This window comes from Asterias amurensis, chromosome 17, assembly GCF_032118995.1.
Source record: "Asterias amurensis chromosome 17, ASM3211899v1".
In the NCBI taxonomy this organism is placed as follows: domain Eukaryota; kingdom Metazoa; phylum Echinodermata; class Asteroidea; order Forcipulatida; family Asteriidae; genus Asterias; species Asterias amurensis.
The window spans coordinates 14,554,842-14,569,177 of record NC_092664.1 but is presented as its reverse complement, the minus strand read 5'-3'; the positions used below and the strand labels follow the sequence as shown (position 1 = coordinate 14,569,177).

Here is a 14,336-nt window from a genome sequence, read left to right as displayed (position 1 = left end):
AAACTGCATCCTTGTGAAGTCTTCTTTTATTCTTGCCTTTGTCTCTGCACGAACAGATTCCATAGACTTTGTACACAGATTTCCATTTGGTGCTCGTCGGTCTTTAGAAAATGCCTTGAATTGGGTCCTTTTGTGTTTCCCTTTTTTGTTTTGTCCTTAAAAATTAGTACCCCTGACCTAAATAGTCAGAGACTAGTGTACAATATGTAGCACCGTGATATTTTCTTCAGAAAAATTAGCACTTCAATTAATGAAACTGAACGCCGTTGATTGCGCACGTTCTTATGATAAAAAGAAAACCAAGTTAAGTGGCAAAGTGGCGGTATCTTAGATTCACAGCTGCAGTAAATTACATAGACGTGACAGTTTCATAGTGGACTATCGATTGGAAATCCATCAAATAGAAACACATTGTTCTGTGGCTTAGCCAGGGCAGGGGAAAGGTGCTAACTCGTCCTGATTCTGCAGAAGGTTCCGAAAAGAAACTGGTTCTTTAAAAAAATTAGGAAAATGGTTTTAGCTGTGTATAGACTCGGTCTCGCTTGGGCAGTTTTATGTGAATTAGGGCCTTCCCCACCATAACACCTGTGTCCACTCGATCTCCATATTAACTGCACACTCAGACATGCCATGCTAATATAAAGCAGCGTGGCTTGAATTTTCATTTCGATTGGTTTCCTACAGTCTGTATTGAATTAGCTCTTAAAGGAAAAGGTTGCCTTGGATCGGTCGAGTTGGTCTTCTAAAAGCATTTGTAACCGTTTGCTATAAAATGCATTTGGTTAGAAAGATGTTTTAAAAGTAGAATACAATGATCCACACACATTTGCCTCGAAATTGCGTGGTTTTCCTTTTACTTTGCGAACTTACACGATCGGCCATTTATGTTAGTCAAAAATTTGACTCCCATAAATGGCCGACCGTGTTTGTCGACGAGGTAAAAGGAAAACCCCGCAATGTCGAGGCAAATGTGTGTGGATCATTGTATTCTACTTTTAAAACATCTTTCTAACCATTATGCATTTTACAACAATCGGTTACAAACGCTTTTCAAAGACCAACTCGACCGATCCAAGGCAACGTGTTCCTTTAAATTGTAAATTGGTTTATATTAAGAGAGTGAAACATCAACAAAATAAAACAAAGCTTAATATTTGTAAACTCGTCCCAGGTTTTGTTTAATGTGTAACACCCGCTAATCCTCTGGGAAATCAGGGTCCATTCCAAAAGACGTGTACACTACTATAGGTGACCGGCTCTACAAAAATGGGTATTATGGGAAAAAATAAGTAAATTGAGTTATTTGTGTTATTATAAGCTTTATTTTGGTGAAGGTTTGAACCCTGTGACATTTTGCGTTCTGGAGATATACTGATATTTGCCTTTTAATATTTTACAATTTATTGAAAGTGCCTTCAGAGAAAAAATTTAGAGGAAGTTACCTAAAATTGATACAAAAACCTTTGTTTTTTAACAAAAACAAATAAAAAATGATATGTCTGTGAATAAAATATGAAAGTTTTTATGCAATATAAGCCAATAAACCAAGAAAGACAAAATCATGTTGTGAACATATTTTCAGGATCTCAACATTGAACGCCCCATTAAATGTTATGGCATATCGTCCCTTAAAACCTTTTTTGCAGAGCGGGTTACAGAAGGAATAAACAATTTGAGAAATGTTACTAGCAGTAACGTATAAACTTGAATCAAGTCCCATTCCCGTGTCAATCTCAGAAAACTACTGCATTGTGATGCTTAGCATCCCCCGACTTGTTGCAATACATAGCTACATTTTGACGGTGGCGGGTATGCTAAGGGACCTCTCGAACGAGAACGGGACTTGAACCAAGTCTAGCAGTAACGTTACTCAGAGTCAAATTGTTTGTAGCTGTCAGTTTAAACAAAAATCTTTTTACATGAAAACCACATTACTTCAAAGTGTTATGTTTCTCCAAATGAGTTATCCGATCAATTTTTTGTATTACTAATAAAGTTCTAACCAGTGTGGTTATTATTGTCATTAATGGTTGTATTGATTATTAAACAATAGGCCCCTTAACATTCCCTTTAACGCATTTACAAAACGGTGGATTTTTTCAGATAATAATCTTTCACGTTTTGTATTTTGAGTGTTGTGTGAACAATCACAGTGTTGTCATGAGGGGGAAAATAGAGGCAGATGGTTGATTGTGGCCAGTAAGCCCGCACAAAAATATCTAGCGTGGTAACTGAAACATTTACCATCCAGCAGCATGACTTTCTACTCAAACTGAAGTGCACTATAAACGCACGTCAGACGGACTTTACACTAACCGACTGTTTGCACAAAAGACCACTTGATGTGTAAATACTTTACAGCCAAATTTAGAAATAACTTGTTACATGCCGTTTATAAAGTCAAATTGGGAAAATTTCCAGCAGTTTCTGCCCTCGTAGCAATTTATTCATACGTTGTTCGTGTATTACTCGTTTAACTTTTGGAGACAGTTTCAAATAATTACATGCGTATAGGAAATCAACGAATGTGCGGCGAGCGCTAAAAATGTTCAAACAACAATATAAAATGCTTTATGCTGCATGCGGTATTTTAAATGTTTTTAAAACGTTTTATCAAATGACAAAATAACAAACAGCTGTAGCTGAACGGGTGGCTTAGCAACGATTATTATACATGCAAAATTATATACCCGCATAAACACAGTGCTGGACCATACAGTGAGATACTATTGGTGAAATCATTTTAATTGTAAGGGAAACTGGCTAGGGAATTTAATGCATTATATTGTTCTTGTAATGCCCATATAAGTATGTATGCAGTACAGTTAAAATGAACAGAACAGCTTCGTAGGACCTTTGGGGCTATAGCTACAAAATAAACCAAAACATGACCCCAAAGGTCCTCCAGGAATGGAGAAGAAAACTCCTTAAAGAAGAAACCATCACATTTTGCCGTTTTCGGGCATTTTCCAAACAAAAAGTTGGGAAATCCTCAAAAACATGGTTCAAAATTATATCTTGGATGGTTTATTGATGTAAGTATTGGTTGGAATAGACCAGCGTCATGACAAAAATGGGAGGCTGACACGCCCATAAGGGTTAAACAAATCAAATGAATTATCCATTATTGCCATTCACCTATGACCAACTCTGAAGACGCGGAAAGCACATCAAAAGAACCCGTGCAATAATTACATCATAAAACTAGTTCAAGGATTCTCCTAAAGCAGCTATAGTCCTTTGTAGAACACCTTATAAATATTTGTTCAAATTCTCAAGGTTTATTTCTTATTTGTATTATTAGTTAGATCAAAAAATGTGTAGGTGGAATAAAGGTCGCGTGATTGCTGTGCTCAATACAACACTAGAAGTCATGTCTCAAAATATTTTGGGACAATTTGCCGGCAATATGACACGGATTTCGGTAAGCTTCAAAGCTGTTGTGCAGCATTATGTTGAAACAGTTAAAATCGCATCAAGTTGAGCACATACTTCCCGTATATAAATGTTAAAGATCGCCGGTTGGTTTGGTAATTGTATTGTGATAATTCTAGTTTTTAAATGATATGAAAAGATCACATCATGGATTTAAAACTAACAAACTCCCAGTTAATAATATTTAAAAATGAAAAAAAATGAAAAAAAAAAAAAAAAAAAATGGCTATAAACCAATCAAATAATTCTTCCGAAAATCAGTACTTATTATTTTGTAATTATATACCTCATGTATAGAATCCTCTAAGCTGATTGGTTAAAAATGGAGTCATGGAAATAGCTATGCCACCCTTTTCTACCAAGATGACGTCATAGTGACCATGCCCGCTCTGAAAATAATGCAACTATGATATGTATATATAATGTACGACTAGCGTTCCGTGTTACGGCGCGACCTTTCTTCGCAGACGACCTTTCACCGTATAGTCAGAGTGTTGTTGATTAGAACCATCTTTATTCGGTATATAACAGAAATATTGACTGCTTAATAATCAGGGAACAATTAAAATAATGCCCTCGGTGATGTCAAAACCATGGCTATGCCCTCAGCTTCGCTTTGGGCATAGTCATGGTTTGACATCACCTTGGGTCTATAATTTCAACTGTGTCCCTCATAGCAGTCAAATTTTCCATACTATAATCTCTAAAGTTTCATAACAAATCACAATTCACAATTATTTTTCAGAGAAACGGCTAACTAACAATATTCTAAATTGTAACTATTTAAAAAAAGAAAGAAAAAAAAACATCATCCGAAAATTAGTACTTACTTCTTGTAGCTAATCCCGAATATTAACCTGGGACCCAAAAGTCCATATCGGAATTACTAGCGTGCCGTGCCCTCGTGTTTCATAATTGCTTTAGAAACTCGACGATTAACAACACTAAGAATTCAGACATAAAACAAAAAAAAAACAAAAAAAATCGCAGTTCATAATATTGGTTTTGAAATAGCAAAATTCTGCATAACCAGTGTATTCCTAATTACCAGTTACTTGAACAAATATAAAGAAAAAACATCTTCGGAAAATTAGTTCAGATTAATTTATTAATTAATAATCTCTTAAAGCCATTATACACTTTCGGAACAGAAAAAAAAACTTACAGGGTTTACAGAAGGTAATGGTGAAAGACTTCTTTTGAAATATTAGTCCATGAAATGCTTTACTTTTTGAGAAAACATTAAAACAATAAATTATCAATTCTCGACATCGAGAATTACGGATTTATAGTAAACACAATCATGTCATGACACGGTGAAACGTGTGGAAACAATTTTCACAGGTTTGTTATTTTATTTTATATATTTATAGGCCTAAGTTGCGATTCACGAAGTGGTGGGCTTTGGACAATACTGTTTACCGAAAGTGTCCAATGGCTTTAAAAATAACCATCATCCCAAAATTCGTGATAATTTATAACTAATCTAAAAAAAAACCAGCATTGGACCAACAAGTCCCTTATGAGATTAGCTGCCCGTGGTGCCCTCGTGTCCGATAATTGCTTTAAAAACTCGTGTTTTATGCAAAGATTAACACTTTGGAAATCCGTGCATATGTGGTACACCTTGGGGAATTTAAAATCACAAGACAGAATATGTAGGCGTTGACTCATCACCCTGTAGAGGTATGACCTCGGGCAATTATTGATTCCATAACCGCATTTTAGAAACACAAACCAATCAAATCACAATTTGGTAACGTTTTTCCATTGGAATTTCATGACATGATTTATCTGAAATCCCAGTTATTCTTATGATAGGTAAACTGTTACAAACAAACGTTTAATTTTCACGAGCGGTTATTTTTTATTTCGAAGAGCATGCATTTTTTTTTTTTTTTTTACTTACTTTCAAGAGCAGCTAAGAGGGCCGGTTACCAACGAGCCCCAGGGCGACCCTTACCTTGTTTGGTGAGTGCTCGACAAGGAGGCCTCGTTAAACTAGTTAATAAGTTTTGTCACAATTTTTTTTTTTTTTTTTTTTTTTTTTTTACAGCAGTTGTTTCACAGACTAAGGATAAGACAAGGTTGCGAGGTTGCGAGATAAAAATGAAAGAAAAAAGGTTGCGAGATAAAAATGAAAGAAAAAAGCCTTTGAATACTGAACTCAGAAACTCAAGGAGCCTGACTCGTTTCCATGTCAGATTGATATGGAAAGTGATTAGAATTTAAGGTTAATCTGATTCTTCATTAGTTGACCCATTTCTGGGTAATGTTGGCATAAACAAATCTGGGCCATGCTGTCCCAAAAATTGAGCAGGCATCACAAGACACAAATTCTGGTCAGTTTTACCGCGGATTTTTTTTTTAGTTTAGACCTTTCAGACCTTGAACTGTTAGTATATTAGATACTTGGCATGAAACGCGATTTGAACATGCGACCTTCAGATTAATGTGCCGGCGGTTTCTGAGGAGCATCAGGGTTCAAGTCCCGTTTGTCAATGCTCGCCCCCAAAATTGAAATAAAAAACTAACCAATCATTTTCCCCGGCTGATGGGGTTTCATACTTGATATTTAATTTACTCGTATGTAGCTGCAGATCCCTCAGGAGACACCCTTTAATCATTCTTGTTTTCGTCGCTTCGCAAGAAAGAGTAGAGTATGTTGACTTTATTCAGACTTTGAATTCAGAAGCCGAAGTACATGCATCCAAAGCCTTCAGAGAGTTAGAGGGTAGCAAGGTCGTTAACACTTCCACTACCTTAAGGAAAATGTCAGAGTCCTTACTATTGCGAATTAATGCTCATGTACAGCTTTTGTAATGAAATGAGTGGGAAGGACATAGTGCGGGGGCGAGAAGAAATAGCACCTGCTATTTTTGGGTACGAGGTGAGCCTGGTGCCGACTCGTTAGTGGACTAAGTGTTAAGAGGGGAGATTCACCTTTTGGGGAACATTATAGATGCATCCTTTAGAGGCACATGGACACTATTGGTAATAACTCAACATAATTGTTAGCCTAAAAACTTCGTTGCTAGCATTGGAGAGCTGTTGATGGTATAAAACATTGTGAAAAACGGCTCCCTCTGAAGTTAACGTAGTTTTTGAGAAAGAGGTAATTTCTCACTCAAATATTAAAATACTTTTCTTAGGCATTCTGAAAGCACACAAATTTGTACAACAAGCAAGTTTTTTTCTTCCACTATTCTCGTACAAGTTAAATGACCAGTTGAGTCCAAATTTTCACAGACTTCGACCTTCTGTCCGATCCGAAGTTCGAAGCAATATTGTGGTCAAGTTTCTTTCCGGTTCGTGGCAGCTGGCAAGATCGGAGCTCGATTCAACAGTCTGCTGATCAGAATCACCACAGCTTATCAAGCCCAATACTTCACTTGAGGCAACGAATGCGATTGCCTCCATGCCCCTGGCCATTGCCTTTATGCCCTTAAAGTGCTCCATGAAGACATTTACAGATTCCCCATAGTGCCCTACATAGGAGAACATGCCCTGGTGCCCTTGCCCTGTCGTTGCCTTGATGCCTTTAACATATTACACTAGAAATTTACAATTTTCTCATAGGGTGTCCTTTACCAAATGCCTTGGTACCCTTGCCCTTTCCTGGTTGGTGCCCTTGAAGTGATACAGTAAAAATGTACATTTTCCTCATAGGGTGCCCTTTACTCAGCAGTAGATAGTGCTCGGTGCCCTTTTAAAGTCGAAGCATACAGGCCTGAGTCTATTCTGCACTCGACCGCTCGGCCGAGACTCGCCACTAAACGATTGATAGCTTCTCAGAGTCTACACATCCTCATGTAATTCAACCCTATTCGAGGTTGGATGGATATTTGGATGGTAACGAGCACTCAGGATAGCCCATCAAATCATTGGTTATGAGGTTGACAAGCAGTTCCCTAATACAGAGCAGTCATGGTGCTTTAGTCATGGATTGTTGAATCCGGAGCGGCGATATTGAGATACATCTGGGGCTCGATTTCACACATAAAGTTAAGATTGATCTTTAAAACTGTGTATCAATCTTAATTGATAAGCAAAGTGTGATGTCACAATACAAATCATGGCAATAGTGACAAGTGACAGCATCATCTATAAAGCTTATTCTAAGTGCTTGGTGAAATCGAGCCCTCGAGTCACGTCCAGTGTCATGCCAGTACCAGAACGCTTTTTTTCTTTCTTTTTTTCCCTTTTTTTTTTTTTTTTTTATAGTCCCGCATGCCGTATTGCAAAGTTATGAATATTACACTAAGTTCATTGCTGGTTTCATACACGTCAATTAACAGCGAACACTACATTACAGCAAAGATGTGAGCAATATTACCCCATCAAAATGATTGCGTGTTACGCAATATTATTATAATAATTTGTTTTTGCATGTACATCTCACAAGAAGAGATTGTCATGAAAACACACATCACACAAACGTCAGAACACGTCAGCGTGGTTTCTATTTTTGCAATGACAGTTATTTGATTTCGCACGATCGTATGTTATCACAATTAACATTTCTAGCTAATACGAACTTCAACTTCGCATGACGTCGATTAAAAAAAAAACGCTCACTGAGCGAAAAATTTCAAACGGGAAATTAGTTGTTAGTTTTTTCTCATCAAATATGACATTCTAAACAGAATACAGAAATTTTTCAAGGGATGTTTTCTACTATCATCATCATTAAAGGCAGTGGTTACTATTGGTAATTACTCATAATAATTATTGGCATAAAACCTTACTTGGTAACGAGTAATGGGGAGAGGTTGATAGTATAAAACATTGTAAGAAACGGCTCCCAGTAATTTTCATCGAATTATTTTGATTTCGAGACCTCGGATTTAGAATTTGAGTCATCTTGTTTGTTATTTTATGCGTATGTTGCGATACAGCAAGTGAGAAAACTGGTTTTTGACAATTACCAATAGTGTCCAGTGTCTTTAAACCGTGTACGTTTTATGAAATCTGTGATATTTTTTCCCCCTATAAATTCTGTAATGTTTTTTTACTTTCAGATGATACATTGGCACAACAATGGCAGAGGTAGCTACAAAAATCACAGATTTTACTTCCACGGGGAGGACGGGTCGACGGAATGCCTTACCTGACATCTTGGATGTGGGGACGACTGTATCTGGGGACGATCTTGTCGTCAGATTAGACAGTCTTGCATTAGGTAAGTATTTCTTTGACTGGAAATAGTGGAGAGCGTGTGTTCGTTTGAAGTCGTCGTTTGACTCCATTTTTGAAACTCTGTGTGGGAGCACATTGGAGTGGTTTCGCAAGCGTGCGGATACAGATTCAGATACGGATATGATAACCGTATCCGCTCACGTCAGCCGCGCGTTGGATTTCGTTTCGCAAAATATAGGTATATGTTTCACTTGAGTGCGCTTTCCTATTCCTATGAGTGTTTTTCTGACAAACATGACCGATAGAGACCCCGGGTTTTATACACTTCATGTTCTCATCGTTTTGCTTGCAAATGACTACAGTTTTCTCTCTATATCAAGCACGATACCAGTGAAAGCAATTCCATGGGAAATGTTTTTGATCTGAGACAAAAATACAACTAAAAGTCTACAAAACAGTATCCGTTTTTCTACGACGTGTATGAGCTCCCGTATCCGTTGCTAACGTGTGTGCGGCCCCTAAATGTAGCCCGAGCCCTAAATGTCGCCTGACCTAATGTCAAAATACGAAAGTCGCGGATACGCGTCACGTGAACGCACAAAGTGTCGACGTATCGGTATCTGCATATGTATGCCGTACACTTGCGAAACCTCTCTATTATCAGCGCTTGCCGTGCATTTGTTTATATCAATTTGTGTAAAGAAGCATATAAACTAACATGCAATGTGGTAATAACAAGCTTTTGAAATATATATATGCAAAACTTGATTAATCTTTCCTTTCATCAGAGAAAGACTCTATGGTCAAAACGTCAGGCCATTGAAAGAATTCTATTTTCTTAGCTGTTTTTGTTGTTACTTCGTTTAAAGACATTGGACACTATTGGCAATTGTCAAAGACCAGTCCTCTCACTTGGTGTATCTCAACATAGGCATACAATAACAAACCTGTGCAAATTTGAGCTCAATCGGTCGTCGAAAGAAAAAATACCTTTGTCACACGAAGTTGTGTGCTTTCAGATGCTTGATCTCGAGACCCCAAATTTTAAACTTGATGTCTCGAAATAGAGTTCGTGAAAAATTACTTCTTTCTCGAAAACTGTGTTACTTCAAAGGGAGCCGTTTCTCACAATGTTATACTAAAACAAAAGCTCCCCAATCCTCTTTACCAAGTAGGCTTTTATGCTAATGATTATTTTGAGTAATTACTAAAAGTGTCCAATGCCTTTAATTTCTAAACATACCCCTGAACAGCTTCATGGTCTGAACAGAATGATAGCGGTACATCACTGTGTTGGGAATAAAATAAAATGATTTCCCAAACTTTTATTAGAACTTCAAAGAAATCTAAGAGAAATTAGTAAACTTTTGCTGCCATTTCCGGAAGGAAATGTTTGTATAAGGCCTCCTTTTCATAGTGATGTACACAAACATATCCATGTTACTTTTTCCTCTTTGATCTACTCTTCCAATTAAACAATCTCGAACCTGGCAAATCCATCATACTGTGTCGTCAATGCTAGATAGTGCATGATCATGTTTCAGAAAGCCTACATAAAACAGATCTCATTCCGTACTCTCCAGCTCAGATTAATTTCCCAAGTGGTTACTCAACCTCAAATCAGGCTAAAAAAGAAACAACAACAACACGCACGTTAGGGGACTCAAGTGAATTACATGACCCCCTTTCCTAGCTATTTTGACATCTTATATTTTGCTTCCCCTTGTCAAATGTCCGCAGATGAGAAAGGGGATACAGCCAGCGGGGGTGCAGCTCCAGACGGGGGACAAGCGTCATCAGACGGCACGTCGTCGTCGTCGGCAAAGACGGAACTCTCGGAGAGTGAAGGGTCGTAGCAATGAATGTGTTTTTCATCAGCGATGCTCCTCTTTTTGAATGAACTCTCCAAAACCCCCACCACCCAAATTTTCCTCCCCTCTCGAGGTGTACATATTGGTCTTTCTAAAGCTCCTGGGATTTCTAACTGATCGGGAGAATGCTTCAATGCGGATGCAGTAATTGTATAAAAAATAATAAAAAAAATTAAAAAAATGAAAGAAAAAAATGCTGAAGAGTCTGGATATTAATTTGACGTCTTCGGATCGCCACGGATTGGGTTCTCAAGGAGATGTGACGTCAGAGATAACTGTGCACAGGAGGCAATTTCTTACGTGAGCGCAATTCCAGATGAGATCCATTTGTTCACTGATGATCGTCCATGCAGGATCGCCCCGGGTCCCATTACGAGACCGGGTCCCATTACGAGACCGGGTCCCATTACGAGACCGGGTCCCATTACGAGACCATCCGAAGATTACCATAATTGGACACATTTATTATGAGTATGTAATATTGTTTTTTATCTCGCTGATGAAACCAAGTGACGTCCTCAAAGCGACAGCACTGTGACAAGTTGGCCTGCAGGAAAGAGAAACGATAAAAAAGATTATCTTGGATTTTACAGACTGCCTCTTTTTCCAAAGCAAATGTAACCCTGCAACAACTTGTTTTACAAACAGCCGCATACCCCACACATAAAGGCAGTGTACACTATTGGTAATTGTCAACATATGCATACAATAACTAACCTGTGAAAATTTTAGCTCAATCGGTCATCGAAGTTGCGAGATAATAATGAAACAAACAAAACCCTTGTCACACGAAGTTGTGTACGTTTAGATGGTTGATTTCGAGACCTCAAGTTCTAAACCTGAGGTCTCGAAATCAAATTCGTGGAAAATTACTTCTTTCTCGAAAACTATGTCACTTCAGAGGGAGCCGTTTCTCACAATATTTTACACCATCAACCTCTCCCCATTACTCGTCACCAAGAAAGGTTTTATGCCAATAATTATTTTGAGTAATTACCAATAGTGTCCACTGCCTTTAATACTGTGGAAAATTTGTTCATAGTCTTTGGGCGAATGGCCGTGTTTCAATGTTCACCTTGGCTCAGAGATTAAATGACAGAAGAAAAAGAAGAAGACGAAGAAGAAGAAAGCAGTGTTTGATTCTCATCAACTATCCATAATGAAGAAAAGGTCAATGTCTTGACATTTTGGTCCATCTATTTTACTTTTACAACTCTTTATTTCATGTTGTAACTGCGAATCTAACACTTCCACTAAGACCAAAGTGTAGTATCTTGCCTGCCAGAAAGCACCATGGAAAGCACCGTGGTCAACTGTTTTTGTAAATAATGGTCTTTGGAGGGGAAAGAAATAAAATTATGGTGTCTAGGACGACCATTGCTTTTCTCAGAAGTTTGAACGACTGATAAAAGGTCCACAGAATCAATGATGGAAACAAAACAAAAGTATGAGGTTTCGGTTCGGGGATCGAAACAAGAATGTTCAGACTGGTATATCTCTGTATAGCACTTTAACATTGATCTGCACTTCCATTTTTTTTTGACCCACTTCAATCAACATGACCAAACCGAAGTTGGAAGCTCAAAAATCTTCCATGCTCAAAGTAGTCCGAGCCCTTCTTTGAGAAGCAGCGCTGTTAGTCCATGGTTGTTCAGGGAACGGGACACTGTCTTTATTGACAATTGCATCATCAGAGCAAACACGCGTTTAACATCTTCACATCGTACCACGAGCAGCATCCTGAGCTGAGTGTATGCCGCTCCGAATAAAAACGAAATCGAAGAATATGAGGATAAAACAGCAGGCTCGATTGTTGCCTTCGTTACAACCGACGACAGCTGTTGTGGCAGGAACCCACCCCCCTCCCCCCCCCCCCCGGAGATTAAGTCCCCCAATATGGCGAACTGTGTACAAACTTCTTCTGATAGCGCCCTCTGTTGAACCATCCTCCATCAGCTACACAATCTCCGGCTGACAGATTTACCTGGGACAGCGTCATAATCTTCATACCCTTGCATCCAGACCTCATCATGGAGCAAAGCCCGAAGAAGAGACAAAAACGCTCGTGGTCGGGTAGGGAAGAGAGTAGTTCGCATTTATGCTGGTTTTATAAGCATCGCAATGGTTCCGTTTGAACCTTACAGCCACTGTTGGAAACAACGTATAAATAGTTTATACATAAATGTCATGAGTATTTCTCCACGCCTTGCATTTCCTATAATATTTTCGGATCCCTTTATAATAAATGGGAAGGTTCGTTAAACAATGGTTATAGGCCTATATAATAAATTGTAGATATCTTAGCTAATGATTTACTCAGTGTATTATTTGAGCATTGTTTTAACTGTCGACCTTTAATCAGCATTGCTACGCTTGCAACTAATTACGGTGGCCTCTAGTTAAGGGAAGGCTCTGGGCCTAATTTCATCAAGCTGTTTAGCAGAAAATACTGCTTGACAAATTGCTTTGCTCAGCAAAAATTAAGTGGGCCACCAGTCACAACGCTGTAAACGTATTGTCATTTTGGCTGGTAACCTGTTTCTGTTAAGCGATACTTTTTTTGCTTAGCAAGTTTTTATGCTAACAGGCTTTATGAAATTGGGCCCTGTTAGTCGATTGGATACCTTTGGACGCTAGGTGGCAGCAGACTTGCAATTAAGGTAAATAATGTCATTTGTTTGCGTAGTTCCGAGCATTCTCACATTTTCAAGAACAATGGATTTACTTGGTGTGAGTCTGCTGCCAACTATAGCATTCCAAAATTTCCCCATTGACTAAAAACTAAAAAATGGTTTCAACTCCCACCTATGAGCTGAACCGCCTTCAGACTGCCCAGATCAAGAGGCGGGGTGGGAGGGGAAGGGGGAGACACCAAGCAAAACAAGTGTCTTCATCCATTACATTATAACACCTATGTTGATTTTTATGAGGTATTTTCAGCCAAAATGTTTAAATCTCGAAGACCCCTAGACCTTCAACCTTTTAAAGTTGCTTTTAAAATGTTGATTAATTAAACTAATTAATCGTTAATTTAGTTTTCTTTTCATTTGGTATCCTTGTGAAACTTACCGTTACTTGTATTTTTGGGGAAAAAAGATCACTTGGAAAATTAGAACAGACCTAGGCTGTGCCCATTCCATTTTAGAAGAAGATAATATTCGTGTTCCAGTTTTATTCAGTTTTGTTCCAGTGTTGTTAAAAAAATACAAGAATTACATTGCTTAGCAAATTTCAGAAACGAACCAGTCGTATTTTATGTTCACGACGTTTGGCTGAGAACATTCAACGAATAACATGATCTCAGTGAAGGTGGTCTAACTTTAGCTATATCACTCTGAATCTGAGTTGCGTTGGTTAACGAGCTATAATGTAAGCAGGCAAAGGTGGCGATGTTTCTGAAATTATGTCTACATAGTCAACAGCGTATGAGAGCCAGAATGAAATGATGAAAACATTCAAAAATATGTTTCATTTGATGATGTGGGAGGAAAACCCATCACCATGCAATCAGGGCCCATCCTGGGCCCAATTTCATGGCTCTGCTTACCGCCGAATTGTGCGTTTACCATCACGATTCCCCGCTTACGTGCAAGCGCCGAATGTCTGCACTAACCTTGTAAGCATATATTGCCTAGTAACGCGGAGTACGCACGCACACAAGCCAAAATTCGCCGCTAACCGGTGAAATACGCTGGCCGTAAGCACAGAATTCCCTGCTTCCGTGAGCGCCAAAATTGGACCATGTTGGCTCTACTTAAAGCGGAACTCTGTGCTTCAACACACGTTGATACAACTTGGTATCCTGCTTGTTTTTGCCATGCTTTTTAGTCGGCACTACCTTTTTTTTTTTTCAAAGCGGCTCTTATAAAATTTGGTCCTGATTCTACAGGT

The 14,336-nt window shown here is 38.5% G+C and overlaps 1 protein-coding gene across 3 annotated transcripts in view; it reads left to right on the top strand.

The window, feature by feature from the left end:
* Positions 1-13,623, top strand: part of LOC139949581 (cAMP-dependent protein kinase inhibitor beta-like) — a 58,676-nt gene extending 45,053 nt beyond the window's left edge. For all 3 annotated transcript variants that reach the window (XM_071947984.1, XM_071947983.1, XM_071947985.1), the window contains 2 exons: positions 8,457-8,617; positions 10,315-13,623. In XM_071947984.1, the coding sequence (XP_071804085.1) occupies positions 8,476-8,617; positions 10,315-10,430 (258 nt within the window). In that variant the 5' untranslated portion in view covers positions 8,457-8,475 and the 3' untranslated portion in view covers positions 10,431-13,623. The remainder of the gene's footprint in view (positions 1-8,456; positions 8,618-10,314) is intronic.
* Positions 13,624-14,336: the final 713 nt, after the last annotated feature.